Source organism: Nannobrachium achirus (assembly GCF_963921795.1).
Source record: "Nannobrachium achirus genome assembly, chromosome: 2".
Taxonomy (NCBI): domain Eukaryota; kingdom Metazoa; phylum Chordata; class Actinopteri; order Myctophiformes; family Myctophidae; genus Nannobrachium; species Nannobrachium achirus.
The window spans coordinates 67,305,753-67,322,581 of NC_137811.1; the positions used below are offsets into that span (position 1 = coordinate 67,305,753).

Consider the following 16,829-nt stretch of genomic DNA (forward strand, 5'->3'; position numbering starts at 1 on the left):
TACTGAACGCTTTGGTTCCCATGGCGACGCGTCTACGCAGCAGGCGTTGTAGACGCTACGTGGAAAGCCAGCTCCTGCCGCAGTAGAGAAGGCTGCGACGGCTGATCATTTCCGGTTGCCGTTGTCATCTGCCGTTGCAGTACAAAGCTTAAAGGGGATGACCACCCATTTTCAGTAATCAAATATATCATGTATATATGTTAATGTTGATGAGTGAACATTAGCTCAAGTGTCCGTCTCGTTTCCTCCATCTGAGCTCCGAGATCGCCGATGCGGCCGTCCGTCGCTCGTTGAAAGATGTCATCACGTTCCGCCAAATATGGGCATGTATTTCCGCCATACTTCCCTAGTTCCGTGTAAACAAAGTAATAATAGCGGTAGGAGTAGATCCTGCTCGTTTTGGATGGCATATGGATAGTTGGATACATATTCTAACTCACAAGACATAGCCCTTGTACATAATACAACTGACATGGCTGAAAAGGCTCTGTATTTCAATTGAAGTCGCGCTGTTTCTGATATCCCACTGAAACGTATGGGGGCGGGCTGCATTTGACAATGTGCCGACGTCACTGCCACTGGTCACATGACCCCCAAATCGTCACAACTCTGTTCCCCTCTCAAAAGGAGGGGGGGCACTTGAGCTAATGTTCACTCATCGACATTAACATATATAAATGATATATTTGATTGGGTGGTCATCCCCTTTAAATAGCCTATTTTCTGAGGTGGTACTTAACCCATTTGTAGCCGATCCCGAGAATACTCATGAAAAATACTCGAGTACTCGGAGTGCCGATCCTGAGGATACTCACGAAATATACTGTATATACAGTAAAGCTGGCAAGCTTACCGTACGGTCCGTTGGAAAGTCCTGGCACGATTGAACTCGCCGATTCATCATCATCGCGGATCCACGTGCACAAAATAGTGATTCCTTAACATGGAGGCTGACGGTCTATCTCATCTTTAATGTCCATTTTCTCCAAAAAACACGTTTGAAGCCAAGGATGGCATTAGATTCTCGCTATAATAACACAAGTTGAAAGGCAACGATCCTCCATTACTACACCCGCATGTGAAGATGATCACTTCCGGTGAATGAGGTCATGACGTCAAAAAGGAAATGTTTGCGCAATCGACTTCTGGCCTTCAAAATAAGAGACTGGCCACGGACGGAGCAGGCGAACGGCGCGCTGGACATTTAACCCGTTCATGTCTGGAGCACAAAATGAGTTAAAAGGTTGAGAAGCACTGATCTATTAGCACATTAAACGTGTTCTAAGGGTTGCACTAAATTACGCCATGGAAGTGCACTGGAGGATACATGTTGTGCACTGCATAATAAGTTTACATGTAATGATTGGTTGACCTCAGCGCCAAGACAAAGCCTAGAAAAGATCTGTCTGTCTGGCTTGGTGACAGAAGCAGGAGTGATGAAAGCATCGCTAATAAACCTGATTAAAACACGTCTATGGGACTCAGCAGAGACTGAGCAGAGACAGAAAGCTGCATCAAAGTTTTTGGATAACAAAGCCTGGCGTCAAAGGAAATGAAATAAACAAAGCAATCAACGTGACAAAAACAAAGACTTTGACTGAACTGAAGGAACCCGAATTGAGAGATGACATAATATCAAAAATTCATGCGTTTTCTTTTTCCCCATTTTTTTTTTTTTGTGGACTTTGGCTGGGTTTTTATGCAGTGACGGTAATGATATGCAAATGATGTCTACTGCTACTGGACGAGTCCTTTGAAGTGTGTGTGCTTTTCATTACTTGGACTTGTTAGCCAGAGAGAGAGAGAGAGGGGGTAGGAAGGAGGAGGCAAGAGAGAGAGAGAGATGGACGGATATAGTGCGTGCGTGCGTGCGTGTGTGCGTGCGTGTGTGCGTGCGTGAGTGAAACTACTAGCAGCTACTCTCAAACTGTAAATATATGAATATACATTATTTGAAGCGAACATTTTGAACTCAAATCTTTTTCCCTGGAACAGCACACTTTGAGATGGCGGTCCGCGGACAAATCCTTATAATTCCAGGACTAGGTTTTGAACACTAAACATTAAACACTTTGAGCACCACAGATACAGAAACACACTGTAAGACTTGTGTAGGTATTTTTTTGGTCTTAATGAGTTCGTTTAGGAGAAAAATTATAATAATACGGAGTACGGAGATAAGAGGTCTCTGTCCGACGGCAACCATATGCAGTGGTGTAAAGTAACTAAGTACGTTTACTTAATTACTGTACTTAAGTACAATTTTGAGGTATTTGTACTTTACTTGAGTATTTCCAATACTTTGACTTCTACTCCACTACATCTCAGATCCAAATATTGTACTTTTACTCCGCTAGATTTATTTGAAAACTTCAGTTACCAGTTACTTTGCGTATATAAATTATAATATTATAAAATATAAATTAACCACTTTAGCCACTTTAGCCCTATTTAATTCTACAAGCTCACAACGTGTCACATCGCGACGTGTTGTGAGCTTGTAGATCTGCTATTTTCAAATATTTTGTACTTGTACTTTTGGTGCTTTAAGTACTTTTGAATGCCAAAAATGTCAAACTTTTACTCAAGTACATTTTGAATTCCGGACATTTACTTGTAACAGAGTATTTCTACATTGCAGTATTGATACTTTTGAGTACTTTTTCCACCACTGACCATAATGTACCTAAGCAGCACTCGAGTATAAATGCACATTGTTAGTGATTGTGAGCACATCACAACAGAGAGACACACACTGATGACAGACAGTTGGAACAGAGTACAACTCCATGGGGTATTGACAGCCTTATGTAAATATACATTGATCTGTTCTGCCACAACTGCCGTTTTAAAACAGATACAGTATATTTCCCCTGAGGCTGTACACATCACTTTCCCAGTGTTAATCAGTGGGTCTATATGTAGATATCAATCAGTGCACAGACAGTGCTGGAATACACATGACTAATGGTATTTAAGGCAGTTGTACGTACTGTACAGTACCGTATGTACTGTATACCATTAGACATCCTTCTCACCGCTCACATCTGGCTGCTGTGTTTGCACATTGTTGTTCTTCACACGGCAGATATGTATATTTTCTGTCTTTTTTTTTCATGTTTTCAAAATCCTCCGGTGATTAGTAATCTCTCTCACCACAGACACATGAAAACACAGACAGGCACGCGCGCACACGCACGCACGCACGCACGCACGCACGCACGCACGCACGCACGCACGCACGCACGCGCGCACACACACACACACACACACACACACACACACACACACACACACACACACACACACACACACACACACACAGAGAAGTGTTTTTTCTGAGCTCATTCATGTTTAACCACTTGTCAAACTTTTCCTCCCCTCCCCTCCCCTTTCATCCCCTCTCCTCTCCTCTCCTCTCCTCTCCTCTCCTCTCCTCTCCTCTCCTCTCCTCTCCTCTCCTCTCCTCAGATCGTAGCCTACCAGCCGTACACTAAGGCAGTAGACTGGTGGTCGTATGGAGTGCTGCTGTATGAGATGCTAGCGGGGCAGGTATGCTATGCGTCTACATTACACAGCCTTATGGGCTCATTATTTTTCACACAGACAGACAGTAACAGCCTGCTGTTACTGTGTCACTTCAAAACACTCACCACTGCCTTTCCTGAGCAGTCGGGCAGAAACCTGCGTGCAGTATCTCCATATTTCAACGTTTCTTTTTAGTTTTAAGTTCATAAATGTTACTTTGTCGTACCACGGTGTCGCACAAATGTAGCGAAAAGTAGACATTTTCGGTTGTCTGTGTTTAATGGATGCAGTTTCAGAAGAACTAGAGAGAGAATAGCCCTGAAAAATGGCAGGTCGCTGCAACCCTTGAACTCATTTCTTGTCCTATTGCTCTCCTCAGAAAACAATACACTACATACTGTAGATTTTAGAAATATAATTAATTGTTTTCTTAACAGTGGCGCCATTGCTACGTTTGATAAACAGCTCACTGCCCTACAAAGGCAGAGTGCAGTAACTACGTTTTCGGACACACCGACTTATTTGTGTTGCCCAAATGTCAAATTAGCCTTCATGATATTGGGGGATGAACAATTAGCTCAAGAACAAATATACAATCAGTGTAATATCAATTTTATGTCTATATCTCATTTGGCTGATCAGCTGTAACCCTAACCCATTTTTCAGTGAAATTCGTGAACGTAGTTACTGCACTCTTCCTTTGTAGGGCAGTTAACAGACTATATTATGGCCTTGTGTTTATCTCTGCTCTGCAAGCCCCGTGTGGAACACACTCAAAGCAGGGGAGAGGGGCTGGAGTTAGGAGTCAAACACTCAAAGCAGGGGAGAGGGTGTGGAGTTAGGAGTCAAACAGCTTGAGCATCTAATAGGAGTCATAGGAGGTTTTCCAGACAGTTTGATGATCTATTGTAGTTAGGAGGTTCTTTCACAGGATCGATAAAGGTCTTATTATTATCCACACTGTCTGGGTGAGACATTGATTTAGTCTGGCATGGCCAGTCAAATATCACTGCGTAGATATAGTCTGTATGGAACCTGCATTTCCAAGGTCTGGATTAAAAAATAAAAAGGCCTCTGGTTATAAGCCCACCCCATATTTGCATGCTGGGCCAAGATTGGTCCCTCACAAGGGAAAGTTGAGTCCCTTGTCCGAGACCGAGTCGAGACTGAGTAAAATCATGAGTGAGACCCAGACGAGACCGAGTCAATGAAAACTTGGACTTGAGTCCTGACTCGAGATGACTAGAGCAGGGGTCTTCAACGTTTTCAGGCCAAGGACCCCTTTGATGGGAGAGAGATGAAGCAGGGACCCCCACAACCTTTTCATAGATTCCATATAGTTTCATCATTTGACAGCACAATCATTGTGTATTTTGGATTCATGTCAATTTGTGTTTTCAGATATTTAACCACTTGAACCGTCAATACTTAATAAATTCACTCTGTACTTGGTCTGCTCTTTTTCCCCTATAATCCAAAACTCTCTGCCAAAAATAGCCGATCTACAAGCTCACAACGCCTCGCAACTTGTGAGCTTGTAGATCTGCTATTTTTGGCTAAAGTTCTCAGAATATGGACACTGGGGTTCAAGTGGTTAATACAAAAAAGGTTTCTATCACACAAAGATTTGGAGGACCCCCTGTAGTAACTCTGAGGACCCCCTAGGGGTCCCGGACCCCCTGTTGAAGATTCCTGGACTAGAGTACTGCAACATAATAGTTTTCAGGCGTTGCGTTGATTTACGAAGAAAAGTTGAAACATGGCGATATGAGGTTTCTGCCTGACAACAACAACATCTTCTCCTCCCCCAGCCTCCGTTTGACGGTATAGACGAGGAGGAGTTGTTCCAGTCCATCCTGGAGCAGAGTGTGTCCTATCCCAAGAGTCTGTCCCGCGAGGCCGTCTCCATCTGCAAAGGAGTAAGAGTCTCCCCTCTCTCCACTCTCCACGACATGTCTGACATTCAACATGGACGTTTCTATGTAGTCATCTTAACCCATTAAAAGACCGGGAACGCATTATTACGCAATATTTTATGCTTTAACTATTAAAAAATAGCAGATATACAAGCTCACAGCACGGCACTTGTAGATCTAGATCCACTCTGAGATCACGCTGACTCTCACGCTCTGACATCATGCATGCTCTGACATGATTTCAGGGGAACCAAATCCTTTTTATGCCCATATATGGAGATCCCTGATGTCATCAATATTAAGCCCATATATGTGAATATCTATGGGTACCAGGCCGGGTCTCCATATACCTGTATGGGTAACTGGTCCGATATACATCACTGGCCAGATGGCCAAGACATGGCGCGACTTCGCCCTTTAGGGCCCTTAGGCGTCTTACTGGTAGTTATATATTTGGGCCACACACTTGTGTCTATCATCACTTGTTTGACAGCACTATCATCAGTATGCACATATCTGTGTTGTCACTGATTTTATGCTAACCATAATAAAATAACTGCCTACCTTTCTCTGTCTTGTAATCCCACCCTCTCTCTCTCTCTCTCTCTCTCTCTCTCTCTCTCTCTCTCTCTCTCTCTCTCTCTCTCTCTCTCTCTCTCTCTCTAGCTGCTGACCAAGCACCCAGCCAAGCGTCTTGGAGGAGGGGAGGAGGCGGAGAGAGAGATCCGCGAGCATCCCTTCTTCCGCTGGATGGACTGGGACCGCCTGGAGAGGCTGGAGATACAACCGCCCTTCAAACCCCGGACTGTCAGTTCCACTCAGTCACACACACACACACACGCACACACACACACACACGCGCACACACACACACACACACACACACACACACACACACACACACACACACACACACACACACAAACACAAACACACACACACACACACACACACACACACACACACACACACACACACACACAACACACACACACACACACACACACACACACACACACACACACACACACACACACACACAGGCACATGCAGGCACGCATACACACACACATGGGTGTCGCACCAAATTCTGGGCCCTGGCTACAAGGATTCACTGCGGGCCCCCCATGAATGTTCTTCATAGGGGGAAGGGGTTTAACCCATTTAGACTGGGAACGCATTATTACACGTTGTTTTGTGCTTTAACTATTGAAAAATAGCAGATATACAAGCAGCGAGCTTGTAGATCTGCTATTTTTGAAAAATCATGAACGTCTGTGCAAGTTTTGAATATTTGAAATCCCCATCTCAAAACATTTAGTTCCAGGGACCTCCCAGAAGCAAAATTCGTGTTACAAATGTTCGCTTAAAAAGCTAAAGTATACAATAATTAAGGCCCCTCCACCTTGGGCCCTAGTAACTCAGTCCCACTTTCCCCCCCTTGTGACGCCCCTGGCTGCACACACACACACACACACACACACACACACACACACACACACACACACACACACACACACACACACACACACACATGCACGTGCATGCATACATTTGTGCGCGTACGTGCACACACACACTCTGTCGCTCTCTGGTCCGTCTGGCCTTTAGGGATTTGCAGCTGTCATTTCTCTGTCTCTGTCTTCACTCTCGCATGTCTTCTCCTTCTTTCCTCTCTCTCTCCCTCTCCCTCTCTCTCTCCCCCCCTCTGGTTGGGTCCCAGAATGCATCAGTATCCTGAGGGGCAGTAGGAACATAGACAGGGGAGTCACAGCAGAAAGCAGGCCTCGTGGAGACAAGGCGTTGTGCGCTTACAGATCGGCTATCAGTATAAAGGGATAGTTCGTTGGCCAACCCGACCCATCGGCTTTGTTGATTGGTCAAGCTTTGTGTACCGTTTGGGCCGTTTCATACAAGTTGTAGAAAGTACACTAGGACTCAACTGTCTTACACAACAACAATTCTGGAGTGTAAAATGTTGAGCGTCGCGTCACAGCCCATATATGGGGACCATTTAGAAACTGTAGTGCTGCTATCGCAGTGGGGGGAAAGTTGTACTCCTTTGGATATCTCAGTTTCGAGGAGGAGTTCACTGGATGGGATCCGATATTTGATGTCTGTGTCTTTAACACAGTGTCTTTGCGCTGGGTGAAGTTGTCCCCGTTGACATGTGAACGAGGAGAGTGCATCCTAGAGGTTCCTCCCCATTGTGCCGGTCACACAGCTGTGCTAATTGAAGATGTCGCCTACATCTGGGGGGGAACTAGTCATGATTTACCAGAGTACTACAACGTGCTTTATGCTTTTGATGTCCACACACACAGATGGTTCCGGCCAAAGGTATCAGGGACTGTTCCAGAGGGGAGGGCGTTTCACTCTGCCTGTGCCTTGGGGAAGGTCATGTTTGTCCACGGAGGAAATAAGTTGGTGAACGGCCGATCCCCGACACATCGTAGAGAAACCAATTACTTATTCAAGTTGGACACCACCTCAATGTTCTGGTCTTCAATCAGCATCAGAGGAACTCCACCACCCATTTCAATGCATCACTCTGCCACCATCATCGGGATAAAGATGTTTGTATTTGGGGGTCAAGGATACGATAAGCAGGGGGACGTCCTCCACAACAACCTCAGAGTGTTTGACACAGAGACCAACTGCTGGCTGAGGACGCCTTCTGCACATATTCTTCCTTTAGATATGTTTTTACATTCAGCCTTTGCCTACAATGGAGAACTGTACATGATTAAATACACAGATGTGTGGAAACACAACCCCGAGACCTCCTGGAGGAAGCTTGAGCCCAAGGGGAAATGTCTGCATCCCATAACTGGGAGTCTCTGTTGCATTGTGGGAGATCGTATCATCGTCTATGGAGGACGTAACCAAGACCTATACGTTCTAGACTTGAGTCCCAGTCTGAAGACGTTATGTAAGGCAGCAGTTATTCAGTACCATCTAGATCAGTCACAGCTCCCACACAACATCAGGTGGGAACTGGCAGCCATGACTACCAACAGCAATTGAAAAAAAAGGGATGTTTGTGTGAAACTCAGTTTAAACCAGAGAATAAAGTTGGAACGATAAACTGAGGATTATGTCTCTGCCAGATGTCAACCAGTCCATCCTCCTTATCCATGAGGGTCCATGTGTTATTGTGTTTTCCATTTTTGCCAGACCCATGAAATGGGTAGGCCTACATAAGCAAATGTCGGTCTGTCCCTTTTCTATATAAAGGGTATATATGATGATGACATGATGATGACATGCCTACAAAAGGCATGATGTCATAAATGATGATGACAGACAGGGGGTCTGGCACAACCAGGTTGACCTGGTCTAGTTTAAGTGGTGAAAGCCGCTTCCAAGGAGTGGCTTTGTGTGTCCCGTGTGTTCAGGATTGAGGATTGGTCAAGCTTCACATGACAATTTGGCCCTCCAGATAAAATCATTCAGAATTCAGAATTCATAAAAATATAGAACTAAAGCACATAGAAAGTATAGATCTAGAACACATAATGTATAGATCTAGAACACAGATTTCATAGCTCTAGAACACATAGAATAAAAATTCACCGCTTCACTTCGAACCGAGGTTTGATGTTTTTGTTTTCTGCATCACTTTCTTTGGAGCCGTGCTGTTATCGTCTCCGCTGTTTGTTTTGGTTTTGATGCACAACACAACACATGGACCCACGGAAAGAAGGATGGGCCGGTTCTGTTCTCTCACTGGTTTAAACCGATGCTTCTCACAGTGCTTATCGCAGCCCAGTCTGCGACAGAGCCAGATATCTGAATGGAGCAACTTAAAAGCTGTCTAGATTCTGAGGTGATCACAGAATCCGGAGTAGACGTTACAATGACCCGCAAGGTCTTGCCTGGCTCCAGAGTCCAGACCCTGAATCACTGAGCATTCAGGGTCTGGTGATCCTGTCGAAGCAGGGTTTTCACATTCTGAAAATGAAACCAGCCCAATGGGGATGATCCAGCATCCAGTATTCAGTACCAATCGCCAACCAAAGAGTACCACACTTTGGTCACGCACGTCGCACGCTCCCCCACCTCTGAAAACGGCTGCGCCGAGAGGGCTTTCAGACTGAATAATGGAGTGAAACGAAATGAAAATCTAGGCCGAGGTCAAGCTAGGGGGGTCCTTGAAATGAAAAGAATAATAAGAAGAAAGGTTGCTCGAGGACCACGGCTGTATGAGGAGCGATGGGACGTGTCTAGGGCTGTCACGATTATGACGTTTTACATGACGATTAATTGTCACTCAAATAATTGCGATTAATGATTTAATTGTGATTTTGTCGTTGACAATTACATTTCTGTTTGGCTTGTAGGCTTTGAAGTTGCACATGGCAGATATGACACATATCTAAATATGTGTACAAAAGAAATACAAAGAAATTAATGACATATATGACAACTTTATACATCAAAAAGAACATTGATCGTGGAAAAGAATAGCCGATCTACAAGCTCAGAACGCGCCACATCGCGACACGATGTGAGCTTGTAGATCGGCTATTTCCACAATTTTTGAAAATATATGAAAAATGTTCAACATGGAAACGATTGACGATTATGACAAATTAATTGCGATCATGTCAAATTATTGCGATTAGACGCTTATGTAATTATTGTGACAGGCCTAGACGTGACGCGTGCGAGTGTGTGTGCGTGTGCGCGTGTGCACTGCAAAAAAACCTACTCTAAATATAAGAAAAAAAATATGTTTTTGAGTATAAATCAACTAAAAACAAGTAAGATTATCTGCCAGTGGGGTAAGAAAATTTTTCCCGGTAAGATTTCTTGAAATAAGAAAATATATCAAGGCTTTAGGGAAGTCAGGGATTCTTAAAATAAGTTCATTAAACCCCATTCCAAGTAATTAATTAAGTCATATAAACTCAGAATTAGTTGGCAAACCTCTTCAAATAAGATTTTCAGACTCATTCCAAGCAATATATTCAAGTCAAATAGACTCATAACTACCCGTTTAAGTCATAGAAACTCAAAATTAGTTGGCAAACTTCTTCAAATAAGATTTTCAGACTCATTCCAAGCACTAAATGTAAGTTAAATAAACTCGTAACTAGTCATTTAAGTCATAGAAACTCAAAATTAGTTGGCAAACCTCTTCAAATAAGTTTTTCAGACTCATTCCAAGCACTATATTTAAGTCAAAAAGACTGATAACTAGCCATTAAAGGTCTTGAAATCGGTGGTAAAATCCCCTTTCAAGCACAATACCAAGTCAAAGAGACTAATAACTAGCCATTAAAGGAGTAGTTCACCTCAAAATGAATTTTCTATTCGGGTCCCCATCCGGAATCAATGGGGTAAATTTACAATAATCGGATTTTGTCTTAGGAATGCAACAAATACAAACAAATATATTCTTGAACTCAAGTCTCCATGGCGTGAGTAAACAAAAGAAGAAAAGTCATTTTGGGGGTGAACTACTCCTTTAAAGGTCTTGAAATTTAAGTGTTAATCCCTTTCCAAAATACCCCAAAGCTACTCAAATAAGCGGTAAAAAGCAAATCCTGAAATGTAGTAAATAAATGAAGGCATAATGAATGTTCTCAAAATTTATTATAAAACAATTAAGTGTGAGAGTGTTACAGTAAATTGTTTACAGTAGTACATTTTTGAGTAAACACTGAGTGAATAGATTTACTAAGCACTTTTATTTCTGTCTCAGTTGAATTTACTATAGGGATAATCAAGGCACCCTGTTTCCTTCCAGCTCACCACGACCAAAGAAGCTGGGTATGTGTTTACTTTTCAGTAAACACATACTAAGCACTTATTTTTGTTGAATTTGCCATAGTCAGGGCACTCCCAGCACTTGACAATAAAGAGACCCAAACCAAACCAGAGATCAGTGTCACAATGTCTTTCTGTCCATCCGCCATGCATGCTGACACTACACCACCACAAGAGCCAGATGCTGAAACATGCCAGAAGTTGGAGATGACTGACGTCATTAAGACACCATGTACAGTGCAGCCACATCCAGCCTGAATCAGATCTGGGCCACATCCAGACTGGAATCCAATCGGTTTTAATGGTCACGTGTTGTTAATACCGATCAGATTTCAATCTGGATGTGGCCCAGATCTGATTCAGGCTGAATTTGGCTGCCAAGTCACTGAAGTCAGCCCGCATTTGGAGATGGCTGACGACCGACACTAAACAGTGCCCACATCAGATACTCCCACATGCGGAAACAGTTAACAAATTTAGAGATGACCGACATGACAGACGGACGGACAGAACATCTTAAGAGTATGTTCTGATCCTGGATAGGCCTAAATTTGGAGATTGCTGACTTAACACTGTAGATACGTACACTATAGAGATTACTACTTACAGAGCTTTCACATAAAACCACCAAAGCTTTAACAACATAAGGTACCAGAGCTTTAACATAATAGCGGCACTTTAACTAGCAAAAATAAAACTGCCAGAGCTTTTAACAACAAAAGGTACCAGAGCTTTAACATAATAGCAGCACTTTAACTTTACAAAAAATACAGGAGATCTTTGACACCCCCACAGTGAGAAATACAGTCACTAGCATGATTGCGATACTGCAAGCCAGTGAACATGGACAGAAGCACTGCTACCCGAAGAAACAAGGGCCAACACCTAAGCGAGGCGTCCCCAAGAAGAGACGTCGCCTCAACCTTTCTCCCAGTGATGACGAATCCAGTGGCTCAACCATCATTTTGTCCCAAACCACTGAGACCTCTGGGGATTTTGGGGAGCCCAGCACCAGATGATGGACCTGATGGCCCTGTTGCATGCAAGTAGATTTGGCTATAGGCTAAGCCTTTTTACACCAGGTACCACCTCAGAAAATGTTTTTCCAAGTACCATCATAATAACTGATGTTAATATAGGTGTGTAGCACAGTTAAAACACAAATTCATTCATTTAAGGAGTTCTCTTTTTTTAAATATATTTCCAAGCTAATAATTTCACCAGGTCATTGGACAGATGCATCCACTAGGCCTGTGAACTGATGATATCTTCAATGTTGTCATGCTAATTTAAGCACAGAGCCTATTTCAGCCTATTGCTTGATCAGAATAACAACCTGTAGTATAATGTAAATATTTCACTCTGCTTCTATGATTTCTTTTTTGGGAGACTCCAAACCTATAACCATGATTTGTGTATTGTGTTCTCGATTTTAGCGGAGGAGAGTCAACTAGTGGAGGTTGACTGTCGAAGACAGCCGTGAAGCACAGGCCAGGCATTACAAGACGCTTCAGGAATTGCTAAAAAGGCCTAAACCAAACCAGAGTGACGTGGCACAACTGCTGGAGCTCGATGCCAGGAGGGCCTTCATAGACAGCGATGAAACACTGAACAAGGAAGACAGGCCTGCAAAGATCCTTAAAGCATATCCTTGCTTCAAGGATCTTAAACATGCAAGTGAAGTGATAGGTTTACATTATACTACAGGTTGTTATTTTGATCATGCAATAGGCTGCAATAGGGGCTCTGTGCTTAAATTGGCATGACAACATTGAAGATTTCATCAGTTCACAGGCTTATAATTTGAGCGGGTCAAATTATTGGCTTAGAAATATATCTAAAAACAATAACTCCTTGAATGAATGGATTTGTGTGTTAACTTGACATTACAGCACCTGGTATTGTACTTTACAAGCACCTCTACTTTACATCAACAAATAAAATAAATAAAAACAAATAAAAAATACAGCATCCGTTATTGCACTTCACTAGCACCTCACTACTTCCCATCAACAAAAGTCTTCCACTCTGCCAAGGCTTTTTGTAGGATGGAGTGGTGTCACGGTCATGTATGTCATCACATAATATTTCTGTCTGCACGACAGACAGGAGTGTAGCCACGCACTTGGGGTACGTGAGATGGAAGGTGTAGTAATAGCCAAGTAAATAGATCAGACCGTCAATCAGCTGCTCCTCTGGAAAGATGGTGATGGGAGTGTTCCCCACAGCAACCAAACAGCGGGGCCTATCCAGGATCAGGACGGGGCTCTGGAGGGGTCTCTTCTGGTGGTAGAGATTTGGGTCTTCAGATGGCTACAGCAAAACAAAGAAAAACAATATAGAAATGATTTCAGTAAACATAAATGGGCAACTGGCAAACCGACTTGTCACTTAATAACAGAAAACCGATATAGTATTGATTTCAGTATTTTTTTAAGTCCAATGTATTTGTAGTTAAGTTCATTTAAGTTAATAAACCTTGCATAAATGCATTAGAAAATACACTTCAGAATTCCAATAAAAATAAAAAAGAATAGCAGATATACAAGCATAAAACATACCACACGGACATGTTTTGAGCTTGTAGATCAGCTATTTTGTCTATTTGGTGTGACACTCCTACCTCAAGGATGTGGAGCAACGCTTCACTGGGTCCTCCCAGCTTCTTTGGTGGTGGGGAGCTGGAGGGAAACAGGGTGCCTTGATTCTCCCTACAGCAAATTCAACTGAGACAAAAATAAAAGTGCTTAGTAAATCTATTCACTCAGTGTTGTTTACTCAAAAATGTACTACTGTAAACAATTAAGGCGTTTAGCTGACGCTCTTAATCCAGAGCGACATACATTAAGCAAGGTCAATACATCAAACTCATTGTAATCTAAGAAAAAACTAAAGTAAACAAAAATGCAATCTAACTTATAGTTAAGGTTAAAGAGCAGGTGCTATGGGCTATGATGGAGTCTGAAGAGGTGAGTCTTCAGACCACGGCAGAACCTAGAGAGTGGGTCTGTAGTTCTAAGAGCAACAGGAAGATATTACACATTTTGGGTGCCAGAAGGGCGACTTGTCTAGGACGAGTGGATGAGAGCAAAATCACTTACCTCCATCCAAAGGAAGCTGTGCTTGCCTTGTTCCAGGCAGCGTAGAACTGGACCTGGCAGCAGAAGCTATCCCACCTCTTCTTGGCCTCAGTGAAGTTAGGGTTATCCTTTGCCAAGATCCGACGTAGCTCATCTTTAACCTAGAAAAAAAGTTAAAAAAAACAACAAAAAAAACATTGAAACAACTGCTGTATGTAGAGGTAAAAGCAAAAAGAAATCCCAAGACTGAAATGTATTTTTGGACCCATGTCCCAATATGATTTGTCGTGTCGTGTGATTTTAATTGTAGCTTGTAGATCTTTTTTTTTTTTTTCAAAGTTACATAATTATCTACCGTGGGGGAGGCTCTCTCCAATCCGACATGTCGCCACTCCGAAATTGGCTTCTTATTGTCGGAGTGGCAACACTCCCATGGGGGTTCAGGTTAGGGTTAGAGATAGGGTTAGTGTCGGAATGGAGACATGTCGGAAAGGAGACATGTCGGAGTGGTGGGATGTACTCCTACCGTGGGAGTGGAGAGAAGGAAGACGTTCTGGATCCAACAGGGCCAGATTTGTCTTGTGGATTCTCATTCTAAGTAAAGCAGATAAAACATTTACAAAGTGGTAAATAACTGACCCAATTTAAAACTCTGTCACTGATATTTGCCAAACAATGCAGTTATAATACCTCTGGGTGAATTGGAGCCCACAAGCGCTTTCTGTGGCCAAAGTCAGCCTGGCCTGGAAAAACCTCCATCAAATCCTCTTGGGTGAGGGTGCGTAGCATGTCTGCTTCTAATGTAAAGCAAAATGAACACATCAATAATATAATAACTATTAATTTACGGAATGTATGTCCATCTCTGTCTGCACTGAAACTAAACAGTGTCGTCACCATGGTAACAGCTGCATGATGAAACAATGTCCAAATATGGGCATTGACATGACACTGATATGTCTGGGTTCTCCACCATTAATTCTGAGACTCCTACACCCCTACATTTAATCAATCCCCCATATACTGTGCAAATCCCCAGGGGACTAGTTTATACCTAGTTTTGTGTTGTTTCAATACAGTATTTATCAATTTCTATTTTTATTTTTTTTGCTTAACTTCTTAGGCTTTTCTACCATTTTGAACAATATTTTTACCACTTTGAACAATATGTTTTTAAATACTTCAAATGGATAGCTACATTGACACATTGTGAGCTTGTAGATCAGCTATTTGAACCATTTAAAATGCTTTTCAAAATAGTAAAAAAAATATCCACCATGGTTTAAGTTACAATGGGATTGAATAGGAAGGGGCGTGTCTGATCAAATGAATATCAATATGTAAATAGGTGTAACTCAGAGTGAGGAGAACCTAAGTGAGTAGACCCTCATTGGCTTCTTTTTGACCATACTGTTATGGGGGTCCTAGAAATTAAAAAAAGTTGAGAAACACTTCACTATATTGAACAGAGCCTTCGATTTCATGCTCTGCATACTATGTTGAACAACTTGAAAACAGTCTGGGGTGTTCACAAAAGCATGGGTCGACAACAATTACCCACATTTGTTTATGAAAGTAAAATATCCTTTTAAGGTGGTCGCCAGCTAAATGGTCCAACATTGGCCAAGATGAAAGTAGCCAATCCACAAGCTTCAACTAAATGTAATGCCTCAAATCCTACAATTATAAGTGCTTTTTGGGGTGGGGGTCCTCAAATGTACCCGCAAGGGTCACATTTAGGTCTGTCATGCATTAATTTAATCAGCTGAATATCAACATACCTTGTAAAATGGATAGTGTGGTAGTTTCCAGCTTAACCATGATGCAGTACATGTTGTCACATATTGTACCTGGCAGACAGGGAGGGGGGGGTGAATTCACTGAAATGCTATGGCATCATTTAAAATGATCACATCAGGAGGGACCAATTGCAACTCTGACAACTTTACTGTTCTGTTATTCATCGTAAAAATAAAACGTTTTTTTATCATCATTGTTCTTTTATTGTTGTAGGTTAACCTGAAATCATAATAAACAGGCCCTCCACTTTGCATGATAACGTGGCAAAAGCCCTAATTTATAAAAATGAACCATACACAAGTTCAAAACACGGTGCAATTGCATGTTTAAGTACTTAGCAGCACGACGGTGCTGAACATAGCAGATCTAAAAGCTCTCCGTGCATAGCGTGGTCGGCTTTGTGAGCTTGTATAACACTGCAAGATCTGTTATTTTCAGCGTGCGACACCGTCGCCGTGCAAAATATAAATTAGGCTTTGTGGCTTGTGGCCTCGTCTTGTTGTTTTATGGCACTCAACATTCGTGTGCAAAGTAGAATATAATAGAATAATAGCTTACCGTGCGTGCGTTCGGTTCCACTCCAAGTCCACAGCTGTTAGCGTTAGCGGCATAGGTTAGCGGTTGGGAGTTTGAAGAAGAAGATGATGATGATGATGAAGTCAAGCGGATGTGACGTTTTCAAATAGCCTATCTACGTGCGCTTAACGTGCGCTTACGTGCTTACGTCATA

At 42.6% G+C, this 16,829-nt stretch overlaps 2 protein-coding genes across 2 annotated transcripts in view; one reads left to right on the top strand and one right to left on the bottom strand.

The window, feature by feature from the left end:
• The window catches only part of prkcg (protein kinase C, gamma), a gene marked incomplete at both ends in the record, with an annotated part of 117,388 nt that overhangs the window by 97,438 nt on the left and 3,121 nt on the right, over positions 1 to 16,829 (top strand). The window contains 3 exon segments of the mRNA XM_080743649.1: positions 3,472 to 3,552; positions 5,340 to 5,447; positions 6,111 to 6,251. Coding sequence (XP_080599775.1) covers positions 3,472 to 3,552; positions 5,340 to 5,447; positions 6,111 to 6,251 — 330 coding nt within the window.
• The window catches only part of ccdc106a (coiled-coil domain containing 106a), a 366,031-nt gene that overhangs the window by 28,233 nt on the left and 320,969 nt on the right, over positions 1 to 16,829 (bottom strand). The window lies entirely within an intron of this gene.